We start from the raw sequence: 20,331 nt of genomic DNA on the forward strand, positions 1-20,331 counted from the left end.
GAGACGGATGTGACAAACTGGTTTCATGTTCCTTTGTTGTTCAGTTGCTCTCTGCTTTCACAGAGAGAGGATGTATTTTTCTGTCTGTGTAGCTAGATAATAAAACTCCTAGGAATGTAGCCCAAACCTCTCGTCTCTTCCCTGTGCTGGAAACTCTGCTGAATGGGGGATGTGCCTGGAGCCTTATCAGAGGCTCAGGTCGTCAATCACGTCGGAGGCAATTCCGAAGGACTCGGCCGGAGGAAGATGAACTTTATCAGCTCGGTCGAACGGAGATCCCGACAATATAGGGCACTCCTTATCACATGGTTTGTAAAACCTCTGTGCACTTTCACTTTACCATACCAGAGGTAGGAGTGCCACCCATATCTGTTATTGTATCCCTCCAAATCTAACAGGTCTGAGTTTTCCAGGGTTATCCAATCCTTTATCCAACATAAGCAGGCTGCTTCGTAATAAAGTTTCAAATCAGGTACCGAGAACCCCCCCTCTTTCCTTTCTGTCCATCAGTATTTTAAATTTAATCCTTGGTTTTCTCCCTTGCCATATGAAGTGCGAGAGAACCTTCTGCCATTCTCTAAATTGTCCTAAGCCTCTGATTATCGGAATCGTTTGAAATAAAAATAGCATCCATGGTAATATGTTCATTTTGATCGCTGACATTCTTCCACTTATTGACAACTTTAATCTATCCCATATTTCCAAGTCTCTTTTAATCTCTTCCACACTGGTTGGTAACTGCCATTAAACAAATTTATATTCTTTGCTGTCATCTAATTTCCCAAGTATTTTACTTTCTTAACCACCTTAATTTCATTTTCTTGTTCCAGCCTATCTCATTATTTTCCATATTCTTGACCACCATTTTCGTCTTTGTCTTGTTCAGTTTAAATCCTGCCAGTTGTCTAAATTTGTCCATTTCTTCCAATGCTTTTTTGACACTTTTCTGGGGTTCTTCTAAGGTTTATACTAAGTCATCTGCATAGGCCTTAAGTTTAAATTCTTTAACACCTATTTTAACTCCTTTTACCTCTGATGTTTCTCTCAAACTATTTGCTAATACCTCTAATACCATTATAAACAATAGCGGAGACAGTGGGCACCCCTGTCTGGTACCCTTTGTGATGTCGAATGATTTTGTCAAAGCGTTATTCACTATTAGTTTCGCTCTCTGTTCCGAATAAATTGCCTCAATTCCTCTCAGGAAAGAGCCACAAAACCCCCATCATCCCCATACTTTTCTTCATAAATAACTGTCAGAGCTGTCAGACAATAACCAAGATATATTACACTGGGCAACAAGTTTTTACTTTTTGTATGTTGTCTAGATTTCTACAATTGATTTAGGGTATTTTTGCACTGCTGAATCAGGAAATGGCATCCGTTTCTCTCCATCAGGTCAGGTTTTTGTGCTATGTTGATTTGAAAAAAATCAGATCTTGTGACAAAATCGATTACATTTTTGTGGCATTATCAGCTGATTTTTGTCAACACATATCATCCTAAATATGTTTTTAAGAGAAAAAAATGTTTTTCCAACAACATATATTGATTACCTGATAGAAACATCGATTTCTGTAAACTGAATGGTGGGCATTGATAAAGGTAAGTACACGTAAATTGCATGTTGCTTCACCATTTTTCAAACTTCAGGGCTTGAACTTCCATTTCTTGGAACTCCTGGAATGCTCAGCAGCAGGGAGGTCTCTCTTCAGATTCCAACAGTAGTCAGCCATCATGACTGCGTCCCAGCGACCCTGAGACATGGTCTCCATCTCTTTCATGTCCTGATGGAATCTTTCCCCCTGCTCGTCACTCATTGAACCCAGGTTCTCAGGAAACCGGTCCATATGTGAAAATAGGTAGTGCATCTTGACGCTCATGCTGCAGCCCAGGTTTCTGAAAGCAGTCAGCATGTTGTTGACAAGTTCTGCGTAGTTTCTGGCCTTATTGTTGCCAAGAAAGTTCTTCACTACCAGAACAAATGCCTTCCACGCTTCCAGTTCCACTTCGTTCATTGAGTTTCTGAACTCTGGATCTCTGATGAGCTGACGGATCTGAGGACCGTCAAAGATGCCAGCTTTCAACTTCTCCATGGTCAATCCTGGAAAAGCCTGGCACAAGTAAGTGAAGCAGTCACCATCCTTGTCCAGAGCCTTGGTGAACTGCTTGATTAAGCTGAGCTTGATGTGCAGCGGTGGGAAGAGTATTCTGTCTCTGTCCACCAGAGGGTCGTTGATGACGTTCCTTTTTCTGCAAGGCACCAATTCCTCCCGCACAGGCCAGTCCTTCTTCGTGTAATGCTGAGCACGGTCCCTACTATCCCACATGCACAGAAAACATGGGTACTTGGTGAAGCCAGACTGTTGTCCCAACAAAAAGTTCACCATCTTCAGGTCAACACAAATAAACCACTTATGCTGATCATAACCAATTTTCTCCAGCACATACTTCACCGCTTCATAGTTCTCCTTCAGTGTAGTCGAGTGAGCCAGGGGTATAGAGGCAAACTGGTTGCCGTTGTATAGCAGAACACATTTCAGTGATCGCTTGCTGCTGTCAATGAACAGTCTCCAATCTTTGGGTTCGTACTGTGGCACTCCAAGCTTGAGCAGAAGCTGCACAATATCTGCACAGTACACCAAGGCCTTCTCTTCCGAGAAAAAACGGAGGTACTCTTGATGCCTGTTGCGAAGAAGCTGATGCGAGCACTGTCAGAGAGGAGGTTTTTTGCCTTCAATCTGGATGCCAACAGTTCGGCAGAGTCCTTTGACAAGCTGAGGCCGCGAACTAGATCATTCAAAACAAAACAAATTCCTTCCAGTAGCACCTTAAAGACCAACTAAGTCAGTTCTTGGTATGAGCTTGGTATGAGCTATGGCAGACCAACACGGCTACCTATCTGTAACTGGAACTATGGAAGGCACCACATTGAGCCGCATGAAATGGAAGTCCATTAGCTCATACCAAGAACTGACTTAGTTGGTCTTTAAGGTGCTACTGGAAGGAATTTGTTTTGTTTTGACTATGGCAGACCAACACGGCTACCTATCTGTAACTAGATCATTCAACTCCTTTTGGGAAAATGGATGTGGAGCATCATCTTCAAGAACCACTTCTTCTTCTTCATGTCCTTCAACACTGGAGGCATCTTCGTCACTAATGTTAGGAAGTTCTCCGAAGATAGGCACTTGGAATTTCATCACAATGAGCTACAGGACAATGTGCTGATTGAAGATCAGGATACTTGAGGCTGCTCCGGTTCTTTCTGTTGATCCCAGTCACATCAACAGCGCAGAAGTAGCAGTCAGTGACATGGTTTGTCGGCTCCCTCCAAACCATGGGAATTCCAAACAAAAATAGTTACAAATTAGTCATAAGTTGGCGCATGCGCAGGTGGAGTTTCCTATACACTTCGTGGGGCGGCTGCCCCATTAACTTAGTTTTGATCCCCCAACTTTATGCTTTGCCTCACCAATTTATAGAAGATTTCGCGGTTTTATGACTTCAAACTGATCCCTTTTCGACATAATCACCCAGAACTATCGGACCTGAATACTTCTTGTCATTAAAATAATCATTTCCAATCAAAACAATTATTCAACATGGCATTTTACCCCCACCAACTTCTTCTAAAATGCTCCACACAAGCATACACGTGAACAAAAGCGTAAAAAAAGACATGTGGCCATAGCTCAAAAACTTGACCTGATTGAGCAAAACCAATGTGATTTTTGGATTCAGTGCATCAGATTCGTCCTAAATCAACTGAAAAAACGCAGACAACAAATTTGTTGTTGACCAGTGTTATCAAATGCTTTTTCAGCATCAATAAACATTAATACAGCTGGTTTGTCATTTCTTACCTCTAAGTGTTCCAATATATTAATAATATGTCTTACATTATCTTTTAATTGCCTGCCTGGTAAGAAGCCTCCTTGGTCTTTATGAATTAGTTCATTTAGTATTATTTTTAATCTGTTTGCCATAATGTCCGCAAATAATTTGTAATCATTGTTTAACAATGATAGTGGTCTGAAATTCTTGACATTCAAATGCTCTGTGTCTTGTATGGGGATCAACCTTATATATGCCTCCTTCCAGGAATTTTGTATTTTTCCTCCTTGTAGGATAGAGTTCATTACTTCACAGAGAGCCGGTAACAGCTGTTCACTAAGGGTTTTGTAATACTTTGAGGTAAGCCCATCCGGTCCTGGGGCTTTACCTTGTTTCATCTTCTTTATTGTCCTTTGGAGTTTCTGTTTTGTTATTGGGGCGTTTAGTTGTTCTTTCTTCTGGAGGAATCTGTTTTCCTTTATGTGTTTCCAACTATCTTTTTTTTAATGTCTTCCTTGTCTTTCCTGTAAAGTTCCTTATAAAATCCTTGAAAGGCTCTTCTTATTTCTTTTGGGTCTTCCGTCAATTGTTCTCCTATCTTGATTTTATTAATTGTATTTTGACTTTGACGTTTTCTTAGTTGCCATGCCAGTAGCTTCCTGGTTTTCTTAGCTGATTCAAAATACTTCTGTCTCATTAATTTTAATTTCCATTCCACTTCTTGGTTCACCAACATGGAAAACTGAGTTTGTAACATTTTAATAGTCTGTTTAATTTGTTCATCTTTTGGTTTTATTACTAATTTTTTTCTCATTTTCCATGAGTTGAGTCAGGATTTCCTCTTTTTTCTTTTCTTTTCTTTTCTTTTCTTTCTTGAAGCTGTTTTGCTGTATCAGGAAACCCCTCATAACTGCTTTACTCACGTCCCACACTATATCCAAACCAGCCTCTTTGTGTAAATTCCAATCAAAATATTCCTTTATTGCCTCTTTTGCTTTCTCTACTATTTTTGGGTTCTCAAACAATGTATCATTCATCCTCCATCTGAAAGAAGATTGCTCTTTACCTCTCAATTCCAAATATATTGAATTGTGATCAGATTGGGTTTGTGGAATAATCTCATTTTTACTTACTCTTGGGGCCAATTCTTTGGATACCCATACATAGGCTATTCTGCTCGAGCTTTGATGGGGTTCTGAGAAAAAAGTGAACTGTTTTGTAATTGAGTGTTTCAACCTCCAAATGTCTATTAAGCCAAAATTTTCAACCAAATCAAAGAATGTCTTATGAAGTTTACCCTCTTTTATACCTTTTTTCTTTGACATTCTATCTATTTCCAGCATTACCACTCCACTGCAATCCCCCATCAAAATTATCTTCTGATCCATAAAGTGCATCAATCTTTCCTCTAATCTCTTAAAGAATTCCGCTTTGTTTCCATTAGGTGTGTATATTCCCACTACAATTAACCTCTCGCCCTGCAGCATTATTTGTACCACAATCACTCTCCCTTCCTCATCTTTAGAAATCAGTTTAGGATCTAATCTCTCCTTTATATATAAAACCACTCCTCTTTTTTTATTAACATCTGAAGTTATGAGCTTTCTACCCAGTCTTTTATTAATCAAAATGTGTCTATGTTTTTTAGCAACATGGGTTTCTTGTAAACAGATTACATCAAGATTCCTTTTTTTCAAAACATTTTCAACTTTATTTCGTTTAGATTTCTTGTTAAGCCCATTAATATTCCAGGTTATCAATTTCAACGTCATTTCCTTAATCTACTTTTGAGACAAAGAGATGAATTAAATTTGGGTTGTTTTGTTAGTGTTGTCTTCCTCCTCTTCCTCTTCTACCTCTTCTTCTTCTCCCTCTCCCTCTCCTTCTCCTTTGTTTCTGTCTTTCCTCTTCTTTTTGTTCTCTTCTTCGACATAAAGGTCTGCTCCAGTGGATCTGGGACCAACAAGGCTTCCTTCCATCTTGCCTAATTCTTTCTCATATCTTCTAGATAATTTCTTTACCTCTTGGAGATCTGTTAGTCTAAATCTTTTGTCTTTGTAATAAAAAGATTCCTTCAGGAAACTCCCACCTATGTTGGATACCATTTTTCTTCAGTAGAGTCACCAGTTGTTTGTATCTGTCTCTTTTTTGTAAAAATCTGGTAGGAATCTCTTTAAAAATGATGATTGGTCTTCCATCAATTAATAATTTGTTATTATAACTCATTCTCAGAATTGCATTACTCATCTCTAATGAATTAAAAATTAATCTCCAGGCAGTTTTTTGGCTTTGGCTTTTACCGATCTCACTTTAATTCTAAACACATTCTCAATTGTATATTCAATTTCTTCCTCCTTCATATCCATCCATCTTGCCAATTCTTTAATCATTTTTGCTTTTATATCTTCATTTGCTTCTTATACTACCCCTCTAAATTTTAAATTTCTTTGCTTCTGCCTCATCTCCATCAGAGCCGTGTTGTCCCAGATCTGTTCTTGTATTTTACTAACCTCTGTCATTTCCTCTTTAATTCTATCTGTCTCTTTCCTATTTTCCTTAACTTCCTTCTGAGTTCGTTTCGCTAGCTCTTCCGTTGTTTTTGATGTAACCGTTAAATCTTTAATTTTATTTGACAACTCCCCCACCACCCCCTCTATTTTCTTATCCAGAGTTTCTTGTACTTCTGCCATTTTTTTTCTCCATATGTTGTTCATTTTGTTTAAATTCTTCCTTTATTTTTAACCATAAAATGTTCAAGTCCTTAATTTCTTCCTGTTTTGACTGTCTTCTATCCCCTGGCGTTCCTCCATCCCCCCTCCCATTTTCCCCTGGCATTTTTAAACATATAGCTCAATATTATAATTTCACCACTAGAGGGAGCATGCACTCCAAAGAGCCGAAAAGCGAGTTAATGACAAATTGTAATTTGGGCAATAACCCTTAGGGGTCCTCAGATGTTTTCCCTTCTCTTCACTATAGCTTTCAATTTCTTTGTCTTAGCCACACACTTTAAAGATACCCATTTAAATGCACATCAAGTACTGTCTCAAAAGAAAAGGAAAGGAAAAAAGAAGTAATACAAGTCAGAAATATATAGACCTTGTCCCAACTACTGTCTCAATTTAAAGGTCCTTTTCTGGTCTTCCGCCACTTGTCGGCTCAATCCAACTTATAGATCCAGGTGGAGTTGTAATCCAATCAGGGAGCCAGGGAGGTGATTTTTCTAGCCACTTGCAGGCTTAATCCTCAAAGGATATTTGGTTATAAAGCGTTTTTCCAAATTAAATTCCTCCCTTCTCATTCCAGTGGGGGTATGAGAATGATCACAGTTTCAATTCAAACCTCTTCTATGTCCATTTAATCAGAGATGAGAGGCTTAAGGATCTCTGCAACACACTTTAAAACTTTTACTGCTCTGTCCCACTTTCACTTGTCAGTCCCTTCCAATGTTGCCAGCATTCCCCTCTGTTTTATATAAAGTTTTATACAAAGTATCTGAGTCTCTGGGCTGGAGCTCAGCACGTTACTGTTTCTCCCACTGAGCCACAAAGTCTTTGCAAGAAAAGAAGAGAAACAAAGTCCCTTTTTAACTCTTTTCCCTCTTTCAACGTTATAAAATGGCGTTTGCCTCAGTGCAGTGCCCCTGAGGACTTTCAGTTTTACATTTACTCAGCAGGAACTTTCACTTCCGCCTTTGTTCTTATGTCTTTGTTCTCTGCGCCATCTTTACACGGACGGACTCCCTTTTTGCATCCCTTGGCTGGTCAAATTCTTTGAATTCCTCCCAATTGTCAGTGTTTAAAAATATCCCATTCTTCGGAATTCAATTTTATCGTGGAAGCTTGGCACTTTCATCAGAAGCCTGAGACTGCACAGCGTGAGGTCCGAGGTGCTTCCCCTTCGCGCCCGCAGCTCTATCCTGTCCTCGGATTATTATTTAAACCCAAGAAGCAGGAGAGCACGTCTGGGCGCCGCTGGGTGCTCCGTCCCTCAAGGTATTCCCCTTGAGGTTCCAAGGTCTGCAGGGTACTTGCGGACCTCTAAAAAGCTCCCGTGCTGCTCAGAATTCCCCCGAGAAGCTATTCCGCACTTCTTCCTGATGTCCCTGCCAAACTGGAAGCCGGCACTGCTCATACTTTTGAAAACCAATATTTTTAAAAAATAAAAATACATTTTAAAAAAACCACCAGTGTGATGCAGCAGCAAAAAAGGTTACACTATTTTAGGTTGCATCAGCAGAAGTATAGTGTCCAGATCAAGGGAAGTAATAGTACCACTCTATTCTGCCTTGCTCAGACCCCACCTAGAATACTGTGTCCAATTCTGGGCTCCACAATTTAAAAAGGATGTTGACAAGCTGGAACGTGTGAAGAGGAGGGCAACCAAGATGATCAAGGGTCTGGAAACTAAGCCTTACAAGGAGCGCATGAAGGAGTTGGGTATGTTTTGCCTGGAAAAGTGGAGACTGAAAAGAAATAGCCATCTTCAAATATCTGCTCTGGAGGGTAGGACTCGAACCAATGGCTTCAAGTGACAAGAAAGGAGATTTCAACTAAACATTCGGAAAAAAATACTGACAGTAAGAGCTATTCAACAGTGGAACAGACTCCCATGAGAGGTGGTGGACTCTCCTTCCTTGGAGGTTTATAAAGAGAGTTTGGATGGCCATTTGTCATGAATGCTTTCGCCGAGATTCCTGCATTGCAGGGCGTTGGAGTAGATGACCCTTGGGTACATTCCAGCTCTAAGATTCTATTATTCTTGCTAGTAGTTCTCACATGCTCATGTTTAACCAGTGCTTAAGCAGTAGCAAACTGAGGTGCTGCATGATATACAACTCCAGATATTGCATGTTTGAAGAAACGTTTCCTTTAAGAGTCCAGTGGTGGGGAACCTGTGGCCCTCCATATGTAGCCGAACTATGACTTCCGGGTTAGCGCCATCAGCTAATGGCAGATTCCCTTTGATCTGGAGGGGACCGGCTCCGTGGGAATCGGGTCTGTACCGCTACGGCGAAGTGGGGACCCTACAGGAATCACAGGCGGTGAAGCCTGTGAACGTGGGACTTGGCGGGCACCTTTTGCAACCCCCCAACTCGCAAGGAAACCCTTTTACGGGCTTTGGAGCGGAGTGGGGCGAGCGGTGCGGTGCTGTGAGTCAATTGCTTCTTTCACGGAGCGAAGCCGCATGGCCGTTGCTGGAGAGCGCTGACTTTTTCCTGGGACAATTGGATTATAAAAGCAACTACCCGTGAGTAGGGGAATTTAGACTTATTTACAAAGAAGGGAAAAAAAGACTTAGTTGGCTACCGAAGCGGGGAGGTCTAAACAGGAAGTCCGCCTTCCGCTTTGTAAACAGATCAAAGCAAAGAGACTTTTAAGCTAAAGCACTGGAATTACGCTTGAAAAGGACTGTTTTCTAACTCGATAATTTTCTGAACCCCCTACCTGGGAAGCAGGGAAGGAAGGGGGCTGTTTTTGGACTGTATAAACCTGCAAGAGAGAGGGAAAGAGCTTAAAATCCACCGCTCAAACCTGGGAACGGTCTGCCAGTGAAAAAGACTGTTGCTTTTTAGACTGCGTGTTAGCTGTCATTAGAAGGATTTTTGACAGCAAGAGAGATACATTGTGATCAGCTTTAATACTTTGTTTGCTAAAGGGAGAGAAAGTAACAGGAAGGTAACAAAAATTGGAACTGTTTCATTTTCTCGGTTAGAGTCTTTAAAAAAAAAAAAGGAAAGTTACTTTTTTTCTGGACTATTGCAACTGTTTCCACCTAGAGGGACTCTTAGAAATTGCTACAAGGGGAATTTTCCACTGGTAAACAGGAATTGCTTATCTGAGACTGACCTTGGCTCTTCTGCTGTTTTACTGTTATGGCAGATGGGAAAGAGAAAGTAGACTTGTCATCTTTAGACAGAACAACGAGGTCTGGGAAGACCTTGGGGCAGCGAAGGCAATCAACTGCTGGCCTTCCTATTGTATCTGGGACTGTATCAACACAATCTAAGTCTAGTGGAATGTCTTCAGAAGATGCTCTAGCGAATGCATTAGCTAAGATTAATGAAACTTTGTTACAACTCAGTACGAGTGTCGAAGAGACCAACAAGAGGGTTGAGGAGACAAATAAGAAGGTTGATACTGCAAATAAAAAAATTGATTTAAATACAGAAACATTAGATAATCTGGGGCAAAAGGTTAACAGTAACACAGAATCTATTCAGAAATTGTTGCAGGAATCGACCTTGACCCAGGGAAAAACTGCTGCTGTGGAATTTAAGGTAGCGCAATTGGAAACAGAGAAGGTTCCAGACCTACAGAAACAAATTGAAGACCATAAGCTGACGTTGTCTATGATTGAATTGAAGGAAAAACAGACGAACCTAAGGATTAGAGCTGTACCTGAATTGGAGAAGGGCACCCTGACAGATTTTTTGACACAAGAATTTGCACAGTTTTGGAAGTCGAATTGAAACAAGAAGACTTTAAAATTGTGAGGGCTTTCAGACTAGGAAAAGGAGGAAAGAAGATCAAAATAAGGGATTGTTTGATTACCCTCCGATCTAAAGAAGAAAGAGACAAAATTTTGGGTTTGCCTTTCCAGAACCCTTTGATAATTCTGCAATCAAGAGTGGAAATTTTCAAAGATATACCGAAACACCCTTTGGATCTTAGATCCAATTTTGGAGACTTGGTTGCCCTGCTGAGAAAGAACAAAATTATTTTCAGGTGGGAATTCCCCCAAGGCCTATCTTTTAGCTACAAAGGAAGAAAGATAAAAATAAGATCAGTGGAGGAAAAGGATAAGTTTTTGGGAAATCACGAAGAAGACCTGCAGAAAGGACTTGGAAAAGAGCCAGAAGCATTGGACAAGAGTTCACCAAAAAAAGGGAAACCAACGCCAACGACTGATACAGACGAACTACTGGGTGCAGTTGGAGGAAAAGCAAAGTAAGTACATCATGACACTGCAAGCATTAAGTTGGAATGTTAATGGACTGAATTCCCCGGAAAAGAGGGGGAGAGTATTTCATATCTTAAAAAAAGAACATTTGGACTTGATTTGCTTACAAGAAACACATGTGACAAGGCTACATCGGAAAATTCTGAGTAATAAAAGATTAGGAGAGGAATTTATTTCATCAGCTAAAGTTAAGAAAAGAGGAGTAGTACTTTATGCAAAGGAAAGCCTGTCACCGAAATTTTTATTTAAAGATGATCAAGGAAGATTTGTTGCAATTGAAATCCAATTACAAGGAGAGAAGTTTTTTATAGTAGGTATCTATGCACCGAATGCGGGGAAATCGGAATTTTTCAAGAAATTGCATGAAATTTTAATGGATTATTTAGACTACAATATGATCGTGATGGGAGATATGAATGGAGTGGTGTCTACAAATATGGATAAAGCCCAGAGACAGGTGGTGACAAAAGATGGCAGATTACCAAAGACGTTTTTTGAAATGGCTGACAATATGGACCTTGTTGACATTTGGAGAACTAAGAACCCCTTGGGAAGAGAAGGAACTTTCTTCTCTGAAGCCAAAATGACATGGACAAGAATTGACCAAATTTGGGTAACTAGGGGAGTGACCCCGAAGATAAAAAAAAGCGGAAATTTGCCCTAAAACTTGCTCCGACCACAATGCCGTGAAGATGGAAATGATATTAACACCAATTGGTTCCTTTAGATGGAGGATGAATGACTCTCTGTTTAGGAATGAGGAAATGACTAAAAAGGCCCCAAAGAACTTGAGAGACTATTTTGAGATAAATATGAACACCACTACTGAAAAAAGAGTAATTTGGGACGCAAGTAAAGCAGTTATGAGAGGGTTTTTGATACAACAAAATGCAATTAAGAAGAGAGCTCAAAATGAAAAAAAGGAAAAAATTTGGAGAAAATAAAGGAAGGAGAAAAGAGACTGAGGGTAAAACCGAAATCACAGGAGATCCTGAAAGAGATAAAGCTACATCAAGTACAATTTATGAAATTGATGAATCAGGAAATAGAATGGAAGATTAAACAGATGAGACAAAATACATTTGAATCGGCTAATAAATGCGGGAAACTGCTGGCTTGGCAAATGAAAAAAAGACAAAAACTTAACACCATCACTAATTTGGTAGTGGAGGGAAAGAACATACAGAATCCTGTGGAGATTAGGAAGTGTTTTCAGAAGTATTTTAAACAGCTATATACACAGGAGACCCAGAAAGAAATGGATATTGACCGATTTTTGAAAATAAATGGATTACAAAAAATCTCTCAAGAGAATAAATTAATGCTAAATTATAAAATAACAGACCAAGAGGTGGAAGGAGCCATTCAGAATATGTAATTGGGCAAATCTCCAGGGCCAGATGGCTTGACTGCAAGATATTATAGATCTTTGAAAGAATGGTTAGTACAGCCTTTGAAGGAAGTTTGTAATTAAATACTGGAGGGAAAAAAGGCACCAGAGTCATGGAAAGAAGCCTACATTACACTTATACCGAAAACAGAATCGGAGAAAACACAGCTTAAGAACTACCGTCCCATATCTTTACTCAATGTGGATTACAAAATTTTTGCTGAAATTATGGCTAAAAGATTTAAAAAGTTATTGGTAGAAGAAATTCATAAAGATCAAGCGGGCTTTCTCCCGGGGAGACATTTGTCAGATAACACAAGGAATATAATTAATATTTTAGAAAAATTACAAGTGAATATTAACACTAAAGCAGTTTTGATATTTGTGGACGCGGAGAAAGCCTTTGATAATATTTCTTGGAGTTTTATGAAGAAAAATCTACAGGGAATGGGGATAGGCCAAGGTTTTGAAAACGGTATAGGTGCAATTTATTCAGAACAAAAAGCTAAGTTAATTGTGAATAATGTAGTTACAGAAGAGTTTAAGATTGAGAAAGGAACACGACAGGGTTGCCCAATCTCTCCATTGCTTTTTATATCGGTCCTGGAGGTTTTGCTTAATATGATTAGAAAGGACCAATTGGTTAAAGGTATACAACTCGGAGCTAAACAGTACAAATTGAAAGCTTTTGCTGATGATTTAGTTTTGACATTACAGGAGCCAGAATCCAGTACTAAAAGAGTATTGCAATTAATTCAAGAATTTGGTCAGGTTGCGGGATTAAAGTTGAACAAGCTGAAAACTAAGGTGTTAGAGAAAAATTTAACAGTGATTGAGAAAGAGAGGTTTCAGAAGGAGACAGGATTAACATTGGTTAAGAAAGTGAAATACCTGGGGGTCAATATGACTGCTAAGAATGTGAATTTATTTAAAGATAATTATGAAAAATGTTGGATGGAAGTGAAAAAGGATCTAGAAATATGGTCAAATTTGAAGTTATCATTGCTGGGCCGAATTGCTGCAATAAAGATGAATGTATTGCCTAGGATGCTATGCTGTTTTTGTTTCAAACATTGCAAATTCTGGACAAGATGGACTGTTTCAAGAAATGGCAGAGAGATATTTCTAGATTTGTCTGGCAGGGCAAGAAACCTCGAATAAAATTTAAGATTTTAACTGATGCTAAAGAAAGAGGTGGATTTGCCCTGCCAGATCTTAAACTTTATTATGAATCAGCTGCATTTTGCTGGCTGAAAGAATGGCTGCTTCTTGAAAACACGGACATTTTGGATCTAGAAGGTTTTAATAATGTTTTTGGATGGCATGCATACTTGTGGTATGACAAGGTCAAAGCACATAAAGCGTTTAAAAACCATATTGTCAGGAAAGCACTGTTTAATGTCTGGATGAGATATAAGGACTTGCTTGAAAGTAAAACGCCAAGGTGGCTGTCACCAATGGAGGCTAAGGCTCTGAAAAAACTCAATATGGAGGCAAATTGGCCGAAATATTGGGAAATTTTGGAACAAGAAGGAGATAGATTAAAACTGCAGAGCTTTGACAGACTAAAAAATAAAGTACGAGATTGGCTTCATTATTATCAAATAAGGGAGGTTTATAACTTGGCCAAGAAAATTGGTTTTCAGGTGGAAAAATCAAAATTGGAAACAGAATTGTTAGATCCTAAAACTAAGAATTTGTCAAGAATGTATAACTTCCTGTTGAAATGGAATACACAAGATGAAATGGTTAAATCTGTTATGATCAAATGGGCACAAGATGTGGGACATAACATTATGATGGCTGACTGGGAAAAGTTATGGACCACAGGTATGAAGTTTACGGCATGTAATGCCTTAAGAGAGTGTCAGGGAACTGCCATCGGAGAGTCAGGGGGTGGAAGGGCTCAAGGAGGCTCAGAGACCCTCGGATGCTGAGGAAGGAACCAGCAGGGGGAGAGGGAGAGTTCCTGCAGAAACTCAGTCGGAGGAATGGCTCCAAGATACTTCCAGTGAGAACAGCGGGGAGGGCTCAGGACCTCCACTGGGGACGCCTACTCCGCGCAGGAAACTGTCACGCAGAGAATCCAGAAGGAGAGTTTCCGTCAAGGAACTCTTATGTTGGCGTAAATTCCGGAAGCGCCCACTGACGGATTCTGCCAGCGATTGAGGTAGCCATGCACCCATGGCTCCGCGGATTTGGAGAGTTTAGAAACTGATTGCAAAGCCTTGAGGGCTTAAACGCTTACACACAAGCAGCCCCTTATCCCATTACAGAGAGAATATAATGAAAATGATTTACAGGTGGTACTTGACACCAGTCAAGCTTGCAAAAATCTATCATTTGCCCGATAATAAATGTTGGAAATGTAAAGAGATTGAGGGTTCATTCTTTCACCTTTGGTGAACTTGCCCAAAGATTAAGACCTTCTGGGAGATGATCTATAATGAAATGAAAAAGGTATTTAAATATACCTTCCAGAAGAAACCAGAGGCCTTTCTCTTGGGCATGGTCGGCCAATTGGTGTGAAAGGAGGATAGAACTTTTTTTATGTACGCCACAACAGCAGCAAGAATACTCATTGCAAAGTATTGGAAAACACAAGATCTACCCACCCGGGAAGAATGGCAGATGAAGGTGATAGAATACATGGAACTGGCTGAGATGACTGGCAGAATCCGGGACCAAGGAGAAGAGTCGGTGGAAGAAGATTGGAAAAAATTTAAAGTTTATCTTCAAAAATATTGTAAAATTAAGGATTGTTAGAAAGATGTTGGAAAAAGAAAATTATGTGGTTTTGGCAGAAATGACATAAAGGATTAAGTAAAAATGAATTGGTGAAAGAGAGAACGTAAAATTATAGTATATTAAGACAAATTATTAAGATAAAAACAAGGTTCGAAGGATTTGCTGAAATAACAATTTGAATTAGAATACAAAAATGGGAGGTGTGAGGAGGTCAAGGAAATAAGTAAAGGAAAGAAAGCTATGTAAAGGTTCGATTTGTTGTTGTTTTTTAATTGATTGTATTTTTTCTCTTTTTTCTTTTTGTAACCTTTAAAATTTGAATAAATATTATTTTTTAAAAAACAACAAACAAACATATGTAGCCGAACTATGACTCCCATCAGCATGGCCACTGGTCAATGGGAGATGTAGCCCAGAAACATACAGAGGGCAAGAGGTCCCCCCACTCTTTAACTCAATCAACTTAAACTGGGTGATTTTTGGAAGTTCTACGATTACAAGACACTTACTTGGAACCTGCTGCCCAGGCTGTTGCCACGTCTGATAAGTGCCACCCCAACCCTGCGTCATGAAGGTCTGAGGACCGCTGTGGAGGACAAGATCATTAGTGATTGAAGGGAAAAGGAGCTGGTCCATCCACAATGATTTGTCCATATTAAAATTTGTCAAAAAGGGTTGAAACAGACCATAGTATGCACAAGATTAGCTCTGGACTCGTTTCACTACCAACTCATCAATATTAAAAAAGAACACTGATTCCAGTGGAGTTTTTTTTTTTTAAAATCAGGTGTAGGGAATCTTTCGCTACTGCCCCCCCCCCCCATGTTGCTGGACTACACCTCCCATGAGCCCCAGCAAGCATGGCCAATGTTCAGGGATGATGAGAGTTGTAGTTCAGCAACTTGAGGGCCACAGGTTTCCCATACTTGATTTTAATTAATGGCAAGAAAGTTCCCTGCCCAACCAATAATCCAAGAGTCTTCCTGGAAGGTACCAATGAGCTTTATGGTGGGAAGGGAAGTCCCAACTATATTTATTGGCCATCCAAGGCTGCATGTGGCCACAGCCCCTGCCTGCCCCTCCCCCTCCCAATCCAGGCACCTCAAAATTACAAAATTTATTTAAGTTTCTCAGGGAAAAGCATAGACGACTTGTTCTTCTGTAAAAGCATCATGAACCCAGGATGCTGCTTAATGCTACCATCACAACTACAGCTATATTTGGTGGGCCGGGGAGTGGGGAGGATCTAACGGTGATGGGAATGCAAGCAAGATGGCTACGTACTTTTGGTGAGGTGCAGCAGGTGCTTGGTTGAAGGGGCTCTGGCTGAAACCCCCAGGGCCACCCAGACCAGTACACTGGAGAAGGAACAAACAAAAATTGACCTTTCTGTCACTCAGGCTACAAGGTAATTGAGAGTGCATCTAAGAGTTAAGGAGCTGTGGAAAGCTCCTCAATATGAATAATTTTATTTCATTTAACAGATTTATAAACAGATTCATGGCCAGAGGCTATTCAAAGCAGAGTACAAGATAAAATAGGATAAACACAACAAAACCTGCTTTCTAAAAAAAGTAATAAAATCATTCCTACAAACCTCTAAAAGCAATCAATTCCTGTATTACAAATCCTAAACAAACAATAAAACTGTAGTTGCAAATAATTAATATTCCATAAGTGATCAGGTCACCCAAAGGGGAAAGTCTTCTTAAATAAAAAATGCCTTCAAATAGGCATCTGAACACTGTGACATTAGGTGCCTGTCTAATTTTGCTGGTAAATGACCCCAAAATTCTTATGCAAGGTACATAGTGAGTGTTGAATGGGGCTCTGGGCCACAGAACAATTTTCCTGTCTGTACAGTGGGAACAACAGTGCTCCACGTCACATAATGGGACTATGCACCTAGCAAAAATGTTGTTGGCATCCATCTGTCTCGAGAAGTCAAACCGCTGCGTTAGCAGCATCAAATCGACCTCTTCTGGGGTGCAAGCCTGGGCAGTGTGTATGGAGGTCCTGGGCCACCCAGACAACAAAACCCACCTCTCTGCCTTGAGATGTGGTCCAAATGAAAGCAGAGCAATATATTTGGCACCAGCTTGGCTGCAGGAGTTGCCCGAAGTAGGCATACAAGGCGCCATCCAACCATTTTAGGGACTCCAGTCTGGATTTTTGTAGGTTTACTCCTTAGCATTTTATTCTCTCAAAGGTGTAATGATGACACAAGAAAATTATGTAAATGTTTTGCTATCATTGGTCTTTAATGAATAGTATGATTGTGTGTTGTGCAAGGGTTACATTCTGGGAATGGCATATCTGTCCCTGCGTGACCATCTTTACCTTCTAAGCAAGGCAGAGAGTTTAAAAGCTCTTTCTGTGCCAAGCTTGTGTGCAATTAATTTGCAGGATTTCAACCAGTTAGTTTTCAACCACACAAGGTTGAAATCACACAAGTTAATTGTGTGTAAGATGTGATCATACTGTATTGTAATCTGCAAAACATTATTTTATTTTTTAAAAAGGAAGAAGCAAACAGAAGGGAAGAGAAGGAGCAGCAACTCACACCAACTTTCTCATCTATGAGGTGTCTCGCAAGCTCAATCTGCTGGGGGACACCCCGAATGGTGAACATCCGTATGCTGGGGTCTGTGCTGGGAGGTGGGTTTCTCTGGAGCTCTACATGGGCCCCAGACTGTTGGTTTATGTTCTTGATATTCTCTCCACCTGCAAGGAAGCAAGAGGGGAGGAAGAAAAGGGAGGTAGAACCTGCTCAGTCTTCCACTTTATATTTTCAGCAGTTATCAAAGATGCGTGGAAGTAGGAAGATCCAATCACATAGATTAGATCAGTCCTTGCCACCCTGGCATGCCCTTCAGATGTTTTGGACTGCAATTCTCATCATGCTCTGGTCAGCATAAAAAATGCAAGCAATAAGCCAATCAAAATATATAAAAACAATTCCAATACAGATGCACACTGGGATGAGGGAGCTCTTCCATAGGTGTTGGAAATACAACATAGATTGTGCCCATCTAACATTCAAAGGGGGAGGGAATTTCAAAGGCTAGTGTCAGGAGTCCAGGTTCCAGCTTGATAATACAGTAACGTACGTAATTAAAAAGGAGGATTTATTGCAAAAACAAACAGATAGCTCCGGATGGCTCTAACGAAGCTGCCGACATTATCACTCAAGATGACCCTTCTGAAGACTTCTTCCGGTTCCTACAGAAGATATTGAACTTTTGCACCTTTAATCTCTTGCTTTCCTTCCCGTCTAGCAGCCCTCCCATTCACCAACTCTTCAGACTTATTGGATCAGCTCTAGCCTCTTCCTTTTCTGATACACATCTCTGTGTCTGTTCACGCCTGTTTGAGCTTCCTGAGAGCTTTGGCTGTGTTCCAGCCTGCTCTCAGTCGTTCCCTTGGCAACCGGCATTCCAATGTCCAGGGGAGTCGGCACTGGCCGCTGTTCCACCTGCATCAAATCTAAACCTCTTTGTTCTGCAGCCGGCTGAAAAGTTCCACTAGGAGCTGGCTCATTCCTGACAGGTAGGGACCACAACACTAAATGCCTGATTCCTATATACAGGGCCACCTTTTTTTTAATTTGAAAAAAATAATAAATTCATTAGTAAGAACTCCCTTGTTTTTCTGTGCCTCTTGCTGCCACTGGGGGGGGGGGGGGAGGGGATAGAATTCCCCAAACCTGACACCTTCCTGGTGTCTCTCTTTTCCAGGGAGAGTTCCGGAATTACAGAAGCCATACTGATTTCTGATTTGATCCCAGAATGTCCTGCTTGGCCTTTTTCCTTCCCACCATGTCTTGGATAACAATTAAAAGTGGTGTTTGTGTGTATAGGTGCAAAAATGGAGTCCTGTTTATACTGAAAATACAATACCTGCACCAAAGGAAGGAAATGGTAAAGCTGCCATATGAAGCCCTTGCTATTGTTTTGATGGAAAATGCCACCAATCCACTTTAAATTCTTTAATTGCAATACTTCATCAGCTAGCCACTTTTTAGGAAACACATTGAGTGTTGATTCATTTATTGTAAATGAAGCCTTACACTGCATGCCTTTTCTTCTTCGGCAATCACTCGTAGCGTAATACTACTACTACTACTACTACTACTACTACTACTACTAATACCCCACCCATCTGGCTGGATTTTCCCAGCCACTCTGGGTGGCTTACAGCAGGCAGGTCCAGCTACAAGTAGCCTGAGATCTACCATCCAATATCAAAAACTGGCAGTGATCTACCACACTCTCCCATTGTCATTCTTCAACTTAAACATATTATATTTGGCTGAGCTTATGAGAAAAATAATAACAAATGATAGTCGCTTCCATAAAACCTGAAAAGTTCATCCTAAATTAATATATTTTAAAAAATACATACTTTGTATACTTGTAATAACATAAGAAAATAACATTGAGGACAGGGTCCTATATAATCAGAACATGATGCACAGATTGTTGTTCACAAAAAGCTCATGCCATAATAAAAGTGTTAAACCTTTAAAGTGCCCCAGGACTCTTGCTGTTTTTCAAATGAGTCAGGGGCACATGTCAACCACAGCGATTTCCCCCATAGTTCGAAGCAGAAATTGGGTAAACTCAACTGCAGAGTTGACAGCCTTCAAACACCACCTTAAGAACTGGACGAAACCTGTAGAAGCCCTTTCCCCTGGATCCAACCCACCCCTTCCTTTCGAGAAAACCTAAACCAGCCCTTTCTCTCTTGGAGGAGCCAGCACACACACCTTCCCGCGTGGGTGGGATGGCAGCAGCTAGGAAGGGTCCCCCCCTCCCTTGAAGGTGAGAGAGCTCATCGGTTTACAGCAGGGAGGGAGGAGGAAATGCAGTCCTCTCCTTGAGGGCTGGATCCTGGAATGTCCAGCACCATCTCCCTCCCTCCCTCTCCCCAAAGCAGCCCTTTCTCTCAAGGAGTGCACTGGGAGCCAATGTAGATCTTTTAGGACCAGTGCTATATGGTCCCGGTGGCTACTCCCAGGCACCACTCTAGCTGCTGCATTCTGGATTAATTGTAGTTTCCAAGTCACCTTCAAAGGTAGCCCCACATGGAGCGAATTGCAGTAGTCCTAGCGGGAGATAACCAGAGCATGCACCACTCTGGTGAAACAGATTGTGGGCAGGTAGGGTCTCAGCCGGCATACCAGGTGAAGCTGGTAGACAGCTGCCCTGGACACAGAATTGACCTGCACCTCCATGGACAGCTGTGAGTCCAAAATGACTCCCAGGCTGCGCACCTGGTCCTTCAGGGGCACAGTTACCCCATTCAGGACCAGGGAGTCCCCACATCCGCCTGCCCCGTCCCCCAAAAACAATACTTCTGTCTTGTCAGGATTCAACCTCAATCTGTTAGCC

The 20,331-nt window shown here is 40.8% G+C and overlaps 1 protein-coding gene across 7 annotated transcripts in view; it reads right to left on the minus strand.

The window, feature by feature from the left end:
- LOC309333209 (far upstream element-binding protein 3-like) overlaps positions 1 to 20,331 on the minus strand; it is a 359,184-nt gene that overhangs the window by 93,380 nt on the left and 245,473 nt on the right. For all 7 annotated transcript variants that reach the window (XM_081846616.1, XM_081846620.1, XM_081846619.1 and 4 more), the window contains 3 exons: positions 17,502 to 17,662; positions 16,223 to 16,296; positions 15,448 to 15,524 (listed from right to left, as the gene is read on the minus strand). In XM_081846616.1, coding sequence (XP_081702742.1) covers positions 15,448 to 15,524; positions 16,223 to 16,296; positions 17,502 to 17,662 — 312 coding nt within the window. The remainder of the gene's footprint in view (positions 1 to 15,447; positions 15,525 to 16,222; positions 16,297 to 17,501; positions 17,663 to 20,331) is intronic.

Source organism: Podarcis erhardii (genome assembly GCF_964252035.2).
Source record: "Podarcis erhardii genome assembly, chromosome: W".
NCBI classification, from domain to species: domain Eukaryota; kingdom Metazoa; phylum Chordata; class Lepidosauria; order Squamata; family Lacertidae; genus Podarcis; species Podarcis erhardii.